Here is a 16,778-nt window from a genome sequence, read left to right on the forward strand (position 1 = left end):
ATCACAAAGATTTCAAATTCTATTTTGGGCTTTGTCGGACTTCTCCGTGGCTGCCGGCGTGATTCCACGTGTTTTTGCTGTGCGCAGATGCTCAATCTGTTTGTGGCCGTCATTATGGACAACTTTGAGTACCTGACCAGAGACTCGTCTATCCTGGGGCCGCACCACCTGGACGAGTACGTAAGGATTTGGGCAGAGTACGACCCCGCCGCCTGGTGAGTGAAACATGCCGATTGTGCAAAAAAATATTAAGATGCTAAGCTAACGTAGCATATAGAACGCTATTGGGTCTTTATTGATAAAAAGCAATCAGCTATTTATTCCAAGTGTTGCAACCGGAAGAAAGTAGCTAGCTAGTCGTGTTAGCTTAGCTTGCTAGCACGCAAAGTGTAATTAGCCCTCAGGATAGTAACATAGCACGTTAGCATAAAATTAGTATTTTGTTAATACATTTACAGATAGTTTTGGTGTATTAGGGGGTTTGTAGCCGCCCCCCCCCCCGTAACTTTTATCCTAAGACTGATCAAGATCTGGGTTAGGTTTCTTCTTTTCGACTTTGTTTACAATCTTGGAGATAATAAGTACTTTGCTAGCACCTGTTGAATGTTGAGGGATTCACATGATTGTGGAATGTTTTCGAGGTTAGTTTTTTTTATTATTTTTTTTATAGCCGTTTTCAGTATTTGTAGAATTTGTAGAATTCTGATAACCGATGACTTAAAAAAAACTTTTTTTGGTCCCTTAATGCTTAAAACTATCAAGATAGGAATAACAGGTGGAACATTTGACTGTTTTTAAATGCTTTGTTCTTGACGATTGAACTTTACAACAGAGGAGAAAATATGCTAAAATTGATTTTATTTTTGCCCAGTTTAAAAAAAAAAAAGATAGTCAGCTGATTTTTGCCATTTGAAAAGGGCTGATATTGGCGGATTAAATCAGGCCTCGTTTTAAATGAGACGGAATTGGTCTGGGTTATGTTTTACAACCTCTGTGTAGCCAATAATACAAGTACATGACGAGTTACTGCTGATTTTTGAGGGTTTTAAAATAACTATGCGGATTGGCCGCATAGCACTATCCAGAAACTGCATCTACTGTATTGGGTTGTTTTCAAGATTGTTTTTTTTCCCAGCCTCTTTGAATATGTCGCTGATAATACAAGTAAAGTGCTAACGCCTGCTGATTTTTTTGAGAGATTGACTTAACTATGCAGATGACTGCATAGCCTTATCCTGAGCCTAGATCTGTCTGGCTTTGTTATGGATTTTAGTACTCTAATAAGTTAATAAGATACTCAGTAGGGCTGTGTAATTATAAAATTACAAAATAAGCATAATGGTAAAAAAAAAAATAATAATAATACACATTTTTGAGTTGTTTAAATTTATACATTGGCACCTTTTTAAATTTTAAAATAAGTAATTTAATAAATGTTGTTTAACTTAAATGATAGTGTTTCAATGAATTTAATTTGTCTTAATTTTTTTCATTTGCTTTTTATGTTTAAACATAAAAACAAAATCATTCTACTCTAATCACATGCTGCACTCCAACTTCAAGTTATTAAAAATTCTGTTAGATCAAAAAATAACTTACATAATTATAGTGTTTCTATTTTTTTTTAATTGGTCTTCATATTTTTAAACATTAAACATTTTGTACCAAAAAATAAATGATCGTCCTACTGCACAGTGCAAGATTTTGCCAACATAAATAAATAAATAAATAATAAACAATATTATTATTATTATAAGTATATGTTTGGTCCTAATTATAGTGTGTGTATTTTTTTCTTTATTGGTCTTAATATTTTTAAATGCTTAAACATCTTCTTGTTTTGTACCCAAAAAATAAATAATTTTTTGAATAATTGTGCTTTAAATTTTTGCCCAAAATAATTGTGATTATCTTTTCCATAATCGAGCAGACCTACATATTAGTATTGTTTAAAAAAAAAAAAAGCCAAACAGATCCAAAATGAGAGCATGCCCAGTGCTCGCTGTGAATGAAAGCCGCAGGTAAGTCAAGCAGTGAGCGGTTAGCCTGAAGCATTAGCCACATTCCGGCTACAACGTTTGCTCAATAACCTTTTACTTCCTCCCCGGCACTGCAGGATCTCGTCTTGCTCCACGTTGACTTTTACACCTGAGATGAATGTGCCCCCTCCCCGCCCCACTTGCCCTTTCCCTGATGTATGTGTGTGAGAGGAAGGCATTGATCTTACATACCTCTTTCGGGGGTGTGCTGTCAATGAATGCTCTTTCTTTCTTTCTTTCTTCTTCTTCTTGACTCTTGTGACGTGAGCCGTGTGACGTGCAACCTAACCTCCCTCCCTTCTATCTTTCTTGCAGCGGGCGCATTCATTATAAGGATATGTACAGTTTATTGCGAGTTATCTCCCCTCCCCTGGGCCTTGGCAAGAAATGCCCGCATAGGGTGGCCTGCAAGGTTTGGACTGCACCGCCCCCCTCGCCCCCCTCCCCATAAAAGCAACTTATTAAGAAACGCAACCTGCTCGCCTTTTCTTTTTTTTTTTTTTTTTTAATAGACTGGAATGAATGATGGATTCTTTTCTTTCTTACACTTGTTTTCACGTCATCTCACCATCTACTTGTGGTTTTTCGGGGGTGGGGGTGGGGGGGTCACTTGTTGACACACTCAAGCATGCGGTGGTGCACTGCACTCGCTGTTGTCGGGTGGCGGGGGAATGGAATGATGTTTTAACACATAACGAGCAAAAAAAAAAAAAAAAAAAAGTGATTTAGTTTCTTTTTTTTCTGCTTGCTGTCTGATCTTTGCCTGGTTAGGAGACATTTGTTGGGGGGTTCGGAGGGGGTGACATGCATCTTTCATCCATTAGCACAGAGACGCACGCAAAGAGGGCGGGGTGCTAGCCGTGTGAGCCGTTAGCAGCGTTGTGATGGCTAATCCCGCATTGAGTCTGTTATTTGCTCCATAAAGTTAATGCTGTAAAAAAAAAGAACTGGAAAACTAATGAAAAAGAAAGTATGCATACTCAACGTACTTCTTTCCAACTGCAGTACAGTACGTACGGTACTTACTGCTATGTATGTACTACTTTGTGTACAATACAGATCGTATATGTAAAAAAGAAGTTACACAAGGGTTGAGGAACAAACTCACAACCTTCAACTTGGGAGAAATGGCACTCTACCACCTGAGCTATGCCACGCCTATTGTTTGCTAATATCCACAAGGTAGGTACGAAGGTACAAAGATTTCAGCTGACACGAGTGGTATACGAACACACAGTAGGAGCAGCATGACTCAGGGAGCTGTCTGCCAACCTGAAGTTGTGGGTTTGTTCCTCAACCCTTGAGTGACTTTACTTTTTTTTTTCTTTTCTTTTTTAATAATCTGGTCAAATTTAGTCAAAATCTCTCCTTGCAAAATTTGCTCCGAATTTCTGAGTGATTTTTTTAAATAGGTTTATTTATGGGATAGGCCAATTCTCTCGTTCACACTAAAAATACTTTGAGTAAAATCTTCTCTTCTCAGTGTAAAGTTTACTCTGTTTAGGGACCAAATAGACTCTTTTTAGAGTAAAATGTACCCAAATTTACTGTGTACTTTTGTATGTACTACTACTATTCACACAACTGTGTACTACTTTTATACACACGGTTTTATGTAGTATACATATTACTACAGCTAGTATTTATATGGAATTCTCTACTAATTAATCAGTCTACGAATTGATAGCATTAGCATTAGCACGCTAACAAGGAGCAAGTAGCACACCTAAATGTTCAAAACCCAAAAGTAAAAAAAAAAAAGAAGAAGGCCAAATACAGAATTCTCTACTAAATAATCAGTCTACAAATTGATGTCAGAAATAGCATTAGCATTAGCACGCTAACAAGGAGCAAGTAGCACACCTAAATGTTCAAACCCAAAAGTAAAAAAAAAAAAGGCCAAATACAGAATTCTCTACTAAATAATCAGTCTACAAATTGATGTCAGAAATAGCATTAGCATTAGCACGCTAACAAGGAGCAAGCAGCACACCTAAATGTTCAAAACCCAAAAGTAAAAAAAAAAAAAAAAAAGAAGGCCAAATACAGAATTCTCTACTAAATAATCAGTCTACAAATTGATGTCAGAAATAGCATTAGCATTAGCACGCTAACAAGGAGCAAGTAGCACACCTAAATGTACAAAACCCAAAAGTAAAAAAAAAAAAAAGAAGGCCAAATACAGAATTCTCTACTAAATAATCAGTCTACAAATTGATGTCAGAAATAGCATTAGCATTAGCACGCTAACAAGGAGCAAGTAGCACACCTAAATGTTCAAAACCCAAAAAGTAAAAAAAAAAAAAAAAAGGCCAAATACAGAATTCTCTACTAAATAATCAGTCTACAAATTGATGTCAGAAATAGCATTAGCATTAGCACGCTAACAAGGAGCAAGTAGCACACCTAAATGTTCAAAACCCAAAAGTAAAAAAAAAAAAAAAAGAAGGCCAAATACAGAATTCTCTACTAAATAATCAGTCTACAAATTGATGTCAGAAATAGCATTAGCATTAGCACGCTAACAAGGAGCAAGTAGCACACCTAAATGTTCAAAACCCAAAAGTAAAAAAAAAAAAGAAGGCCAAATACAGAATTCTCACTAAATAATCAGTCTACAAATTGATGTCAGAAATAGCATTAGCATTAGCACGCTAACAAGGAGCAAGTAGCACACCTAAATGTTCAAAACCCAAAAGTAAAAAAAAAAAAGAAGGCCAAATACAGAATTCTCTACTAAATAATCAGTCTACAAATTGATGTCAGAAATAGCATTAGCATTAGCACGCTAACAAGGAGCAAGTAGCACACCTAAATGTTCAAAACCCAAAAGTAAAAAAAAAAAGAAGGCCAAATACAGAATTCCCTACTAAATAATCAGTCTACAAATTGATGTCAGAAATAGCATTAGCATTAGCACGCTAACAAGGAGCAAGTAGCACACCTAAATGTTCAAAACCCAAAAGTAAAAAAAAAAAAGAAGGCCAAATACAGAATTCTCACTAAATAATCAGTCTACAAATTGATGTCAGAAATAGCATTAGCATTAGCACGCTAACAAGGAGCAAGTAGCACACCTAAATGTTCAAAACCCAAAAGTGAAAAAAAAAAAAAAAAGAAGGCCAAATACAGAATTCTCTACTAAATAATCAGTCTACAAATTGATGTCAGAAATAGCATTAGCATTAGCACGCTAACAAGGAGCAAGTAGCACACCTAAATGTTCAAAACCCAAAAGTAAAAAAAAAAAGAAGGCCAAATACAGAATTCCCTACTAAATAATCAGTCTACAAATTGATGTCAGAAATAGCATTAGCATTAGCACGCTAACAAGGAGCAAGTAGCACACCTAAATGTTCAAAACCCAAAAGTAAAAAAAAAAAAGAAGGCCAAATACAGAATTCTCACTAAATAATCAGTCTACAAATTGATGTCAGAAATAGCATTAGCATTAGCACGCTAACAAGGAGCAAGTAGCACACCTAAATGTTCAAAACCCAAAAGTGAAAAAAAAAAAAAAAAGAAGGCCAAATACAGAATTCTCTACTAAATAATCAGTCTACAAATTGATGTCAGAAATAGCATTAGCATTAGCACGCTAACAAGGAGCAAGTAGCACACCTAAATGTTCAAAACCCAAAAGTGAAAAAAAAAAAAGAAGGCCAAATACAGAATTCTCTACTAAATAATCAGTCTACAAATTGATGTCAGAAATAGCATTAGCATTAGCACGCTAACAAGGAGCAAGTAGCACACCTAAATGTTCAAAACCCAAAAGAGTAAAAAAAAAAAAAGAAGGCCAAATACAGAATTCTCTACTAAATAATCAGTCTACAAATTGATGTTAGAAATAGCATTAGCATTAGCACGCTAACAAGGAGCAAGTAGCACACCTAAATGTTCAAACCCAAAAAGTAAGAAAAAAAAAAAAAAAGGCCAACACACCCGCTCTGTTTGTATCACTGTAAACAGGAAACGTATGTGTGTGTGCGTGCGTGCGTGCGTGTGTGCGTGCCTTGCGATTCACGTTTATCCGAGCGTGGAAAAAGAGCCCAAAAAGACAGGACTCCCGATATCCGCCTCTCCCCCTCCCCAGACTCTTCCTCCTCTTTTTCCTCCTCTCATCCTCTTCCTCCTCTCGCCATAGCAACCAACCACACGCTCATCACCACGGCGACAAACAACAACAATAACCTTTGTGTGTGTTTGTTTCCCTCTTTCCTTCCCTTGTGTCCTTTTGCTTTGCGTTCTTCCTCACCTCGCCCTTTTGATTTACCCCCTCTGGCATCGTTTGTTCTTGTCTGTGGGGGTGATTGTACGTGTGTGTGCGTGTGCGTGTGTGTGCGTGTGCGTGTGTAGCGGCCGGATCACTTACACAGACATGTATCAGATGCTAAGACACATGTGTCCGCCGCTAGGCCTCGGGAAGAGGTGTCCCGCCCGGGTCGCCTATAAGGTAGACTCGACCCGCCCCCCTTTTGTCCCTCCCTTACGTCCTTCCACTTCCTGTCCTCCTTCTGTGGTTAATGGTTGTGGTGGTGGTGGTGCGCGCTGTCCTCTGTTGGCGTGGGATCGGAGGGCGCCGGTCGCAGCTTCTGTGGTTGCAGTGACGTGACGGTGGACTCCTTGGATATATATTTTTTTGACTTTTTTTTTATGTTTATACGGAGCCACAGACATGACATGGAGGGGAAAAAAATTCATTGTGGGCAGAATAGAGATTACATGTGCATAAAATGCTAATATGTGCCCACAAAGTGATCAGTTTATTTAGTCTCTCAGCGTTCTTAAAAAGTATCATTCTAAAAGTATTCTAAAATTATTCTAATTTCTAAAAGTATTCTCAAAGTATTCTAATTCTAAAATTATTCTAATTCTAAATGTATTCTCAAAGTATTCCAAAAGTATTCTAATTCTAAAAGTATTCTCAAAATATTGTAATTCAAAAAGTATTCTAATTCTAAAAGTATTCTAATTGTATTCTAAATCAAAGTATTCTAAACATATTCTAATTCTAAAAGTATTCTCAAAGTATTCTAATTCTAAAAGTATTCTAAAATTATTCTAATTTCTAAAAGTATTCTCAAAGTATTCTAATTCTAAAATTATTCTAATTCTAAATGTATTCTCAAAGTATTCCAAAAGTATTCTAATTCTAAAAGTATTCTCAAAATATTGTAATTCAAAAAGTATTCTAATTCTAAAAGTATTCTAATTGTATTCTAAATCAAAGTATTCTAAACATATTCTAATTCTAAAAGTATTCTCAAAGTATTCTAATTCTAAAAGTATTCTAAAATTATTCTAATTTCTAAAAGTATTCTCAAAGTATTCTAATTCTAAAATTATTCTAATTCTAAATGTATTCTCAAAGTATTCCAAAAGTATTCTAATTCTAAAAGTATTCTCAAAATATTGTAATTCAAAAAGTATTCTAATTCTAAAAGTATTCTAATTGTATTCTAAATCAAAGTATTCTAAACATATTCTAATTCTAAAAGTATTCTCAAAGTATTCTAATTCTAAAAGTATTCTAAAATTATTCTAATTTCTAAAAGTATTCTCAAAGTATTCTAATTCTAAAATTATTCTAATTCTAAATGTATTCTCAAAGTATTCCAAAAGTATTCTAATTCTAAAAGTATTCTCAAAATATTGTAATTCAAAAAGTATTCTAATTCTAAAAGTATTCTAATTGTATTCTAAATCAAAGTATTCTAAACATTCTAATTCTAAAAGTATTCTCAAAGTATTCTAAACATTTTCTAATTCTCAAAGTATTCAAATTCTAAAAGTATTCTAATCCTAAAAGTATTCTCAAAGTATTCTAATCCTAAAAGTATTCTCAAAGTATTCTAATTCTAAAAGTATTCTAAAAGTATTCTAAAAGTATTCTAAACATTTTCTAATTCTCAAAGTATTCAAATTCTAAAAGTATTCTAATCCTAAAAGTATTCTCAATGTATTTTAATCCTAAAAGTATTCTCAAAGTATTCTAATTCTAAAAGTATTCTACTACTACATAAATAGTTGTACTCTAATGGAAAAGTGAAACTATGATAGTCTGTTGTTATGCATTTATATCCCTTGGCAGAATTGCCATGGATATATTTGCAATTTACAGTCGGAGGTGGGATTCGAACCCGCAACCTCCTGCTAAGTGGACAAGAAAATGTTCCAAATGCGCCACTGAGCAGTGCAAGACAACTAACTGTCAATGATGATTAGTCGTATGTATGAAAGTGGGCGTGGAAAAAAGGGACTTCAATGTCAGTCCCATTGAAAATGAATGAGGAAAAGTTGATATTTAACGATAAGTTGTGCCAATAATGCTAGCGATGTGGAATCAGATGATAAATACCTCGGGAGGCGGGAAATTTGAACGGGTGTAAATCACAAGTATTATAATACAAATCACAACAACATCATTTATATTTTGTGCTCACATGAAGTCGACTTCCCGGCCACAAATTACCATTTCTTGCGCACGCTCTTCCAAATTTGTGCCCCCAATTGAATTCTTTCCTTCCCCGTGTCACATCTGGAGCTGCGTACACTTTTCTTTTTTTTCTTTCTTTTTTAAGTGTCACCTGCCAGCCCTGCCGTCAGGCCGCAGGAGCGAGGGAACAGAGAACGGGAGCTTTGCCTGTCCATCTGCAACCTGCACGGACGCAAACACAGCCTCACACGTACGCGCACGCACGCGCGCGCACGACATGGCGCGCACGACATGGCGTGCCATTGATTGACGGGCAACGCTTTCAAGTTTCCACGGCAACCACACTCGATGCTGACGATGCGGGTACAGAAGGAGCGGCAAAGGGCGCCTGGCTTCGGCCCTCTGGCTCTCTGGTTCCTGTGGATGGCGCTAAAACGCACGCACGCACGCACACACACACACACACACACGCACACACACACACACACGCACACACACACACACACACAGAGACAAGGAAATAAGACTCTCTGGTTTTGGTTGTTTTCTTGTTTTTAACAAGCTTGAGGAAAGTTGAGAGTTTGTACCTCGGACTGCCCGCGTGTCCATTTGGCCTCCTTTCATCAGAATCTTTTTCACACTCGCCGTCTCCCTGTCTTGCTATTCATACTCCTTTTTTCCAAATGTATTTATTTGTGCCATCCAGATTGCACTCTAGTGACTACAATACCTCATTCACTGCCATTGACGCCTGTAGACGTCAAAAATTCATTTGAACTATTTCTATTTGTTTAACATTTTTTTTTCCACTTTTGTTAACAAGAGCATGAAAATCTAGAATTTTTTTTGTTGTATATTTAGAACAGATATAAAATTGTGAGTTAACTAGCGATTCATTACGATGACAAATCGCCTGACGCCCCTAATTATTATTATTATTTTTTAAATTAGCCGCGTAAGGTGATTACATTTTTTTATTGTAATTAATCGCACAAATGTTATATCTGTTCTTAATGTGCAATCATTTTTTTCTAGGTTTTCATACTCAACAAAAGTGGGGAAAAAATTTTAAACTAATAGAAATAGTAAAAATACCACAAGTATTTTCATACACACTATATGTGCTGCTATTCTATGGAGGAGCAAAACTTAAAAATTTAAAATTTATTAATTAATTTAAAAAAATTGATATAAAAAATATAATTCAAAAATTAAATACAAAAATATATATATTAATGCAACTAAAAACAACCGTATATATTTTTGATATTTTTAGTATATTTTCATTTTTATTTATTATTTATGGATCTATATATATATATATATATATATATATATATATATATATATATATATATATATATATATATATTAGGTAGGATATCGGGATGCCAGACATTTTCATGATATTGGTACTCACGACTGAAATCGATACTGGTATCGGTCCCCGCTCTTGTGGCCGATTTCCGGTCAGGAACTTAATCCTGAAATGGTTATTTTGCATTTATTGACCGCCACAGGTACCTCGAGTATGAAAAATTCCCGCCTCGAGTACTCGTTTATTTAAGGCTTTAGCACAGGCTACTTTTAATTTAGCACTTTACATCACCGACGCAATTTCACAATAATAAATGTGATTTTTTTTTAAAATGTGTTTGTGGCGACTGGTGACTTTGTTGTAATTTCCAATGAGCAAAATGGCCTGGAATCCACGAGTTGCTTCATGTTCCAAATACCAATTGCTCTGAATTTGAAAGGGAAAATGTAGTGTTCCTGCCATGTTCAGCATGAAACATTAATGCCACCTAGTAGCAGAAAATGACCTCAACACAAATTTATGACTCAATGTTTTATGTCTCATTTATAATTAATTGAAAGTACAAGGGGTGTGTAAACTTATTATATACGCCTTCATACATTATACAACATGTAATAGTATACGCCGTTGAGAACTTGTGGAATCTGGGTGACTTTCACTTTTTTCATCCCACATCCCTTTGTTGTTTTTTTTTTTTTATTCCTCCACTGGTTGACTTTCTGTCCTGTCTTCGTAATGATATCTCCTTCCCTCCATCTTTGCGCATTCTCTCCATCCGTCCTCCCTTTTGCTCTTTTCCCGTCACCTCCAGTAAGTCGGCCATGGACGGCGTTCGGGTTCTGTGGGTAGATTTTTTTAGGGGCCTTGAAGGTTCTGGCTGTGGTTCTGAATTCTGTGATCAGACTTGTCAGAAAAAGCCTGGGCTGCTTTCCCAGTTTTGACTTCAGTGTCGTTAAGTCTTGTCTTGTTCTGTCCTTTTTTAGTCCTCCACTCTTTACACGCACACGCACACACACACACACACACACACACACACACACACACACACACACACACACTTTCTCTCTCTCCTTTTGGTGTTGTCACAATGCTCTTCGTCATCTTCACCCTCCGTCCCCTTTTTTTGCCTACAAGCACATCTCATGACCCCTCCTTCCTCTTGCCCTGCAGCGCCACCACTTGACAACGAAATGTATTTGCTTACTTACTTTATTTTGGTAATATAACTTTTTATTTTTAATCAAAAATCTTTTGTTTGTTTTTTTAAACAATTTGTCGGTAAAAATTATTTTTTCTAATTCTTGAAAATTAGTGCTTTTGCTCTTAAAATGTAACTGCTTTATCCAGACAAACGCAACATTATTCTTGTATTGTTGCACCTTTTTCTAGAAAAATGATGAATGTTTTTTGTTTTATTCTCTTGGGTAAATGCATATTTTAATCAAATGAAATTGATTTTTTATATATCTAGAATAGAAAAATATATATGATAGATTATAGAATTTAATATATTATATATATATATATATTAATGGAATTAATACTTTATCATAACGTTATGATTTTTTTTTATCTTGATAAAAGCTTTTTTCCCAGGAATAGTTTTTTTTTTTTTTTCAAAAAAAAAAAACTTTGGTTTCAAATAAATTTTTATTATTGCTACTTTTTCTAGATTTTTGTTGCCAACTATTTTCTTGGAAAAATTTCAATTTTGTCTAGCGAATCTTGAATTTTATATCTAGAATAGAAAAACGTATGAGATATAATTAATATAATCTTTTTATCTTGAAAAATACTTTACTGTATGACTTGACTTGAAAAAATATTTCTTATTATATGACTTAAAAAAAAATACTTAAAAGTATACATGTTTGTTGTCCCTGCCAATACAAAATATGAAAAATACAACTTTCTAGAAAAGACAAAAATGTTACTTTTATCTTTAAGTATTGCTGTTTTTTTCCTCTAAAATGTAAGCTTATATTTCAACTTTCCTCGTGAAAATACCACGTTACTTTTCACAACGTTGTGATTCGCAAACAAAAAAAAAAATCCAAACTAAGATTGTTTGATCTCGATGAAACATACCTTTATTCACATAAATTATGATTTTTCTAGAAAACAAATCAGTATTTCTCATCCCATTTTGATCTTCAATGTTGAAGGAAACCACTTGAGTGCCGTGACGTTCAAACTATTCCGGTAGCATCTTTGTTTCTTTTCAGTGTGGCCTTTTTCGATCTCTCCTCTCCTCCGTCTTATGTAACGATTGCCATGACGATTCACAAACGGGTCCTTGGATGGCGAAAACGAAAAACACAAAGAACATCCAATCATCTCTATCATTTTCTCTTTTTTTTGTTCGTCTTCTTTATAGGATGTAACACAACACTAATGCTTTTTTATTTTTCTAACTCTTAACACCCCCTTTTTTTGAGACACTGCACCCGTCTGGCATTGAGAGAGATCTTGACTTCCCGTCCAATCGGATCTAGGGAACCAAAATTGGACAAAAAAAAATAAATCAATCAATCAGAGTAGGATCAATCATTTTTCGATTGTGGATACTCTCTTTGCGCGGATGCACGGCTGCTTGTGCTGTATGCGGTTTCAAGGGACTTTTGCATGCTGTGTGTCGGGTGGTCCACCAGGGGGTGTTGCATGCATGCTTGATGTTGGCCGATGCCCGCCGCCCGCCTGCCTGGTGCACGCATGCCCACGAAACCAACCGTCATCGTGCTTGCCGCCGTGCGTGCCCAACGCTCATGTTCGGAGGTAAACCCGATGGACGCCCGCCCTTCCCGATAGCAACCGCTCGCAAGCTGACCCCTGACCCCCACCCCACCCCACACCCCTCCCTTCCCTTCCCCTCCTGGATGGCTTGCGGGGTTCTATCCAATGGTCCCTCCATCGGATTTACCTGAGATATGCAGGGAACCTCCTGACTGGTAGGGGGAGCTCTATAGAACATACCAGAGTTACTTAAAAAAAGAAAAAGAAAAAAAGCTGTCTCCTGAAGAAAAAGCACCAGTGATACCGTTTTTTTTTTGTTGTTGCAATTAAGCTTCAACTTAATTGAAGTCTGTGCAGATTATTGTGTGTAAGTGTACTTTTGTTACATATATTGTAATCATACTCTCTTGGTGTGGCACAGCATAGATGTGTGAATGTGCCAACGCATTCACACATTTAGGGAACATGGGCATAGGTTGGGTCGGAGGCCGTTTCGGTCCTCCGATTGCTCCTCCTGGTGGTTCCGGGCACCGGCGGTCGCTTAGCAGAACGAAGCCCCTCCCAACTCCCCCCTCCTTTGAAAAATAAGTCTTTATTCTCATTATATTTTGTGTTTTTATCTCGACAAAAAAAAAAAAAAACATATATATATATATACTTCCTCTGACTTTGTATCAAGACAAAAGCCTAAAAAACAATTTAGAAAGGTTTTTCCCCCAAGAACTATTCTCATAAAAGACAACTTCCTATTTGAACATGTGACTTCTAAAAAGAAAAAAAGAAAAGAAAATTCTAGAAAGTATGCTACTTATAAATCTGTGCTCTTGTTATATTATGACTTTATAGAAAATATGATGCGACTCTTGAGACAGTAATATGACTTATCAAAAGAATGCCGAATTGCTCTCATATCTAAAACTACTTTTTCCATTTTAATCTAAAAATTATATAACTATTATTATATGGTGAATTCTTATCTCGAAATATATGATTTTTTCATAATGTGTTTTTTCTAGAAAAAAAATATGACCTCATTACTCGTAATACTATGACTTAGCTAGAAACAATACTAAAAAAGAAAATTTTTATCCATAAAAAAAAAATACAGCTTCATTTGTAATATATATTCCTATCCAGAAAAGTGAAGCTTTTATTTCCTAGGATGTTTTTGAGGGAAAAACATCGAAATAACTTACATTTGCAAACTAAAAATAGGCAAATTTCAAGAAAACATATCGCGTTATCATGTTTCAATTTTTCAAGAAGAAAATACAACTTTATTCAGTATCTAGATGTAAAGCTGGAAAAATATAAGATTTTATTTATCCTCAAAAAACGAATTCTCAACATGGAAAAAGCTTCATTCTGATAATGATTTTTTTTCCTTTTGTATTCTCTATTGTTTTCTCATGACCGGCCACGTTTTCGTTTACGGCTTCATTCTCGTAATAGTACGACGTCTCATCTAGAAATGATACAATTCTCATGAAAAGTAACTTCAAAATTTGGTATCTTGAAATATTAGAGCTTCATTCCGATAATGATTTTTTTTTTTTCACTTCATTTTTGGAATATTAATTTTTATCTAGAAAAATAAAGTTGCATTCTCATGAATTAATAATCTAATACATTTTCGTTTACGACTTCATTATTGTAATATTAGGATTTCTTATCTAGAAATTATATATTTAAGTAGCTAAAAGTAACTTGAATCTTGTCACTTTTTATCTTGAAATAGTACCGCTTCATTTTGATCGTTTTTTTTCCTAGCAAAAAATTCACGTACGTAGCAAGAAGTCTTGTCTCGAAAAATAAAGCTTTATTTTCGTGATTGCCGATGTTTTCATTTACGACAACATTCGCGTAATATGGCGACCTCTTCTCCAGCAAACCAACCAACCTTATTTGGAAAAAAAACGGGCCATTTGTTTCCAGTGCGGCGCCGCGGTGTCTCTTGTCAAGTGTCACTGGCGCATCAGGAGACGCAAGTGGCTCGCTGAGTCAGCGTTGCGCCACCCGCTCAATGCCGTCGCATTTGCCAGCGTATCCAGCAATGACGTTGAAGCAGATTAAAACCCAAATTGGCAGTCACGTCATAATCCGACCCCCCTCATTGACTAGTGTCTATGGAGCTCTCTCAACCCCGCCCCCTTTGTGGCCTTTCCCGGCCCCCCGTCCCTCGGCGGCGGTTGGGGCGTGTCTGCGGCACGACGAGGAAGCGTTTGCATTCTCACGCTCTCCGTGCCGACTGGTTCTCCGCAGAGGCTGCTGCGAATGGACCTCCCCGTGGCCGACGACAACACGGTCCACTTCAACTCCACCCTCATGGCGCTCATCAGGACGGCGCTGGATATCAAGATCGCCAAGGGTACGAGCGCAATGGATTGGTCTTGGTGGCGACGTTGGTTGTTCGTAGCCGATGACAAAGTCGGCTCTAAAAGGCTGGATTTGCACGGCATTGTCACATTCCGAGTTTTTTTCTAGAAAAAAAAATTGGCGATGAAATAGTATAGTATTTTTTGTTATTTCTTTGTGACATTATTTTAATGCCATGACTTTTTGTCTCGAAAAATACATTTTGATTCTCATTACATCACTGCATTTTTCTAGAAAAAAATATATTTTTTAAATACTTTAGTAGCTTAATATTTTGTATTGACTTTTTCTTGAAAATGTGTGACTTTATTATTGCCCAAAAAAGAAGCACTTTTATTCTTGTAAAATCACAGCTTTTTATCTAGAAAAAAAAATCCAGCCTCTTTCTCGAAAGGTTGACTTTTTTTTTTCCAAAAAGAAAAAAATATTTGTTCCCATATTACTGCAACTTCTGCCTAAAAAAAAACAAAACAGACTTCATTTTTGGAATGATTTGACTTTCAGTTTACTTTTCTTTTTCTTGGGAATATGATTATTTTTTTTATATGTAAAAAAAAAAGAAAAAAAAGTGAAAAAAATCATGACTTTTTGCCTTGAAAAAATACGACTTTGTAATATTGCTAGTTTTTCTCAAAAGTGCTCATTCTCGTAATATGACATATATAATCTTGAAAATACCTGTATATAAATATTTTCTAGAAAAAAAACGTTGTATAATTATCTAGAAGAAATATGACCTTATCTAGATTTTTTTTTCTTTTTTTTATTCCCCCCTTTCAAAAATATACCGTACGACTTCAGTTTATGTCCACTCAAGTATTTCAGGTATTACAATATCCAAGTCTTTCTTGGTGTGTGCGGTGTGTCTCCACACTGGGAAACATTGGCGACAGTAGCAGTGCAAATCCAGCCGATAAGAGATAATATCGTTACAGTTGTCTGTGTTGAATGGTCGACCATGTGATGCTGTCTTGCCCCCATTTTGCTTTCTATACTTCTATTCTATTCTTTTTTCTTTTTTTTTACTCGATTGCACAAATACATGATGGAACTCTCTCAGGCGGTGCAGACAAGCAGCAAATGGACGCCGAGCTACGTAAGGAGATGATGGCCATTTGGCCGAACCTGTCGCAGAAGACGTTGGACCTGCTGGTCACGCCTCACAAGGGTAAGTTGCAGGAGAACCATCGGGTTGCTCTTTGGTGGTGCTCTTTGTATGTCCGATCATCCAACTCACCAAGAGGACAGCTTCTACCAGTTCAGTCACTGCTTTGCACCCCCTGATCAGGCGATATATAAAAAACGCAATACGACGACGTTAAATGCACGCGTTCACTCTCGTTTTTTTGGATTCAAAGGTTTTCTTGACCGGCGGTCAACAATGACCCACCAACCAGTCGTGATGGGGAAAATGAAGCTTCATGAAGCGCTTGCAATATTTTTTTTACTCCTCTAGATGGTGCTCTTTGTTTAAAAGATAATAGCTCCGTGCAATGGAAATTGGTTACATTTACGAGAGTGCCACCTAGAGGTGTCATAAAATATCACAAGTGCTTCATGAAGCTTCATTTGTCCATCGCTACCAACCACCGGACTGTCTGACCTCATAGGAAATAAAATAAAAAAATCATCCCCCACACATTAAAGTCACAAGAATCCGTGTCCAAAATTGAACAGGAAGTCAAACCTTTTGTTTTGAAGGAGCCCTTTTAGGCAGACTCCAGGACTTCTACTTTGCCATGAGAGTTCTTCCAAATGAGCTTCGATCGGAAGCAGATTTTCTGCCGAGCTTTTTTGACTTCGCCGTTTAATGTGCGGCAAATCATGGCATCAAAGTTTGATGGACTCTTTAGTCCTTAGTACTCGGTGCTAC

At 36.2% G+C, this 16,778-nt stretch overlaps 1 protein-coding gene across 3 annotated transcripts in view; it reads left to right on the top strand.

The window, feature by feature from the left end:
- Positions 1 to 16,778, top strand: part of cacna1ab (calcium channel, voltage-dependent, P/Q type, alpha 1A subunit, b) — a 116,230-nt gene that overhangs the window by 74,085 nt on the left and 25,367 nt on the right. For 2 of the 3 annotated variants that reach the window (XM_077570819.1, XM_077570821.1), the window contains 4 exons: positions 88 to 215; positions 2,355 to 2,451; positions 14,792 to 14,897; positions 15,966 to 16,073. In XM_077570819.1, coding sequence (XP_077426945.1) covers positions 88 to 215; positions 2,355 to 2,451; positions 14,792 to 14,897; positions 15,966 to 16,073 — 439 coding nt within the window. Of the gene's footprint in view, positions 1 to 87; positions 216 to 2,354; positions 2,452 to 6,398; positions 6,496 to 14,791; positions 14,898 to 15,965; positions 16,074 to 16,778 lie in introns of all 3 variants that reach the window. The other variant, XM_077570818.1, reaches the window with a different exon arrangement.

The sequence above is a fragment of the Vanacampus margaritifer genome, chromosome 7 (genome assembly GCF_051991255.1).
Source record: "Vanacampus margaritifer isolate UIUO_Vmar chromosome 7, RoL_Vmar_1.0, whole genome shotgun sequence".
Classification (NCBI taxonomy): domain Eukaryota; kingdom Metazoa; phylum Chordata; class Actinopteri; order Syngnathiformes; family Syngnathidae; genus Vanacampus; species Vanacampus margaritifer.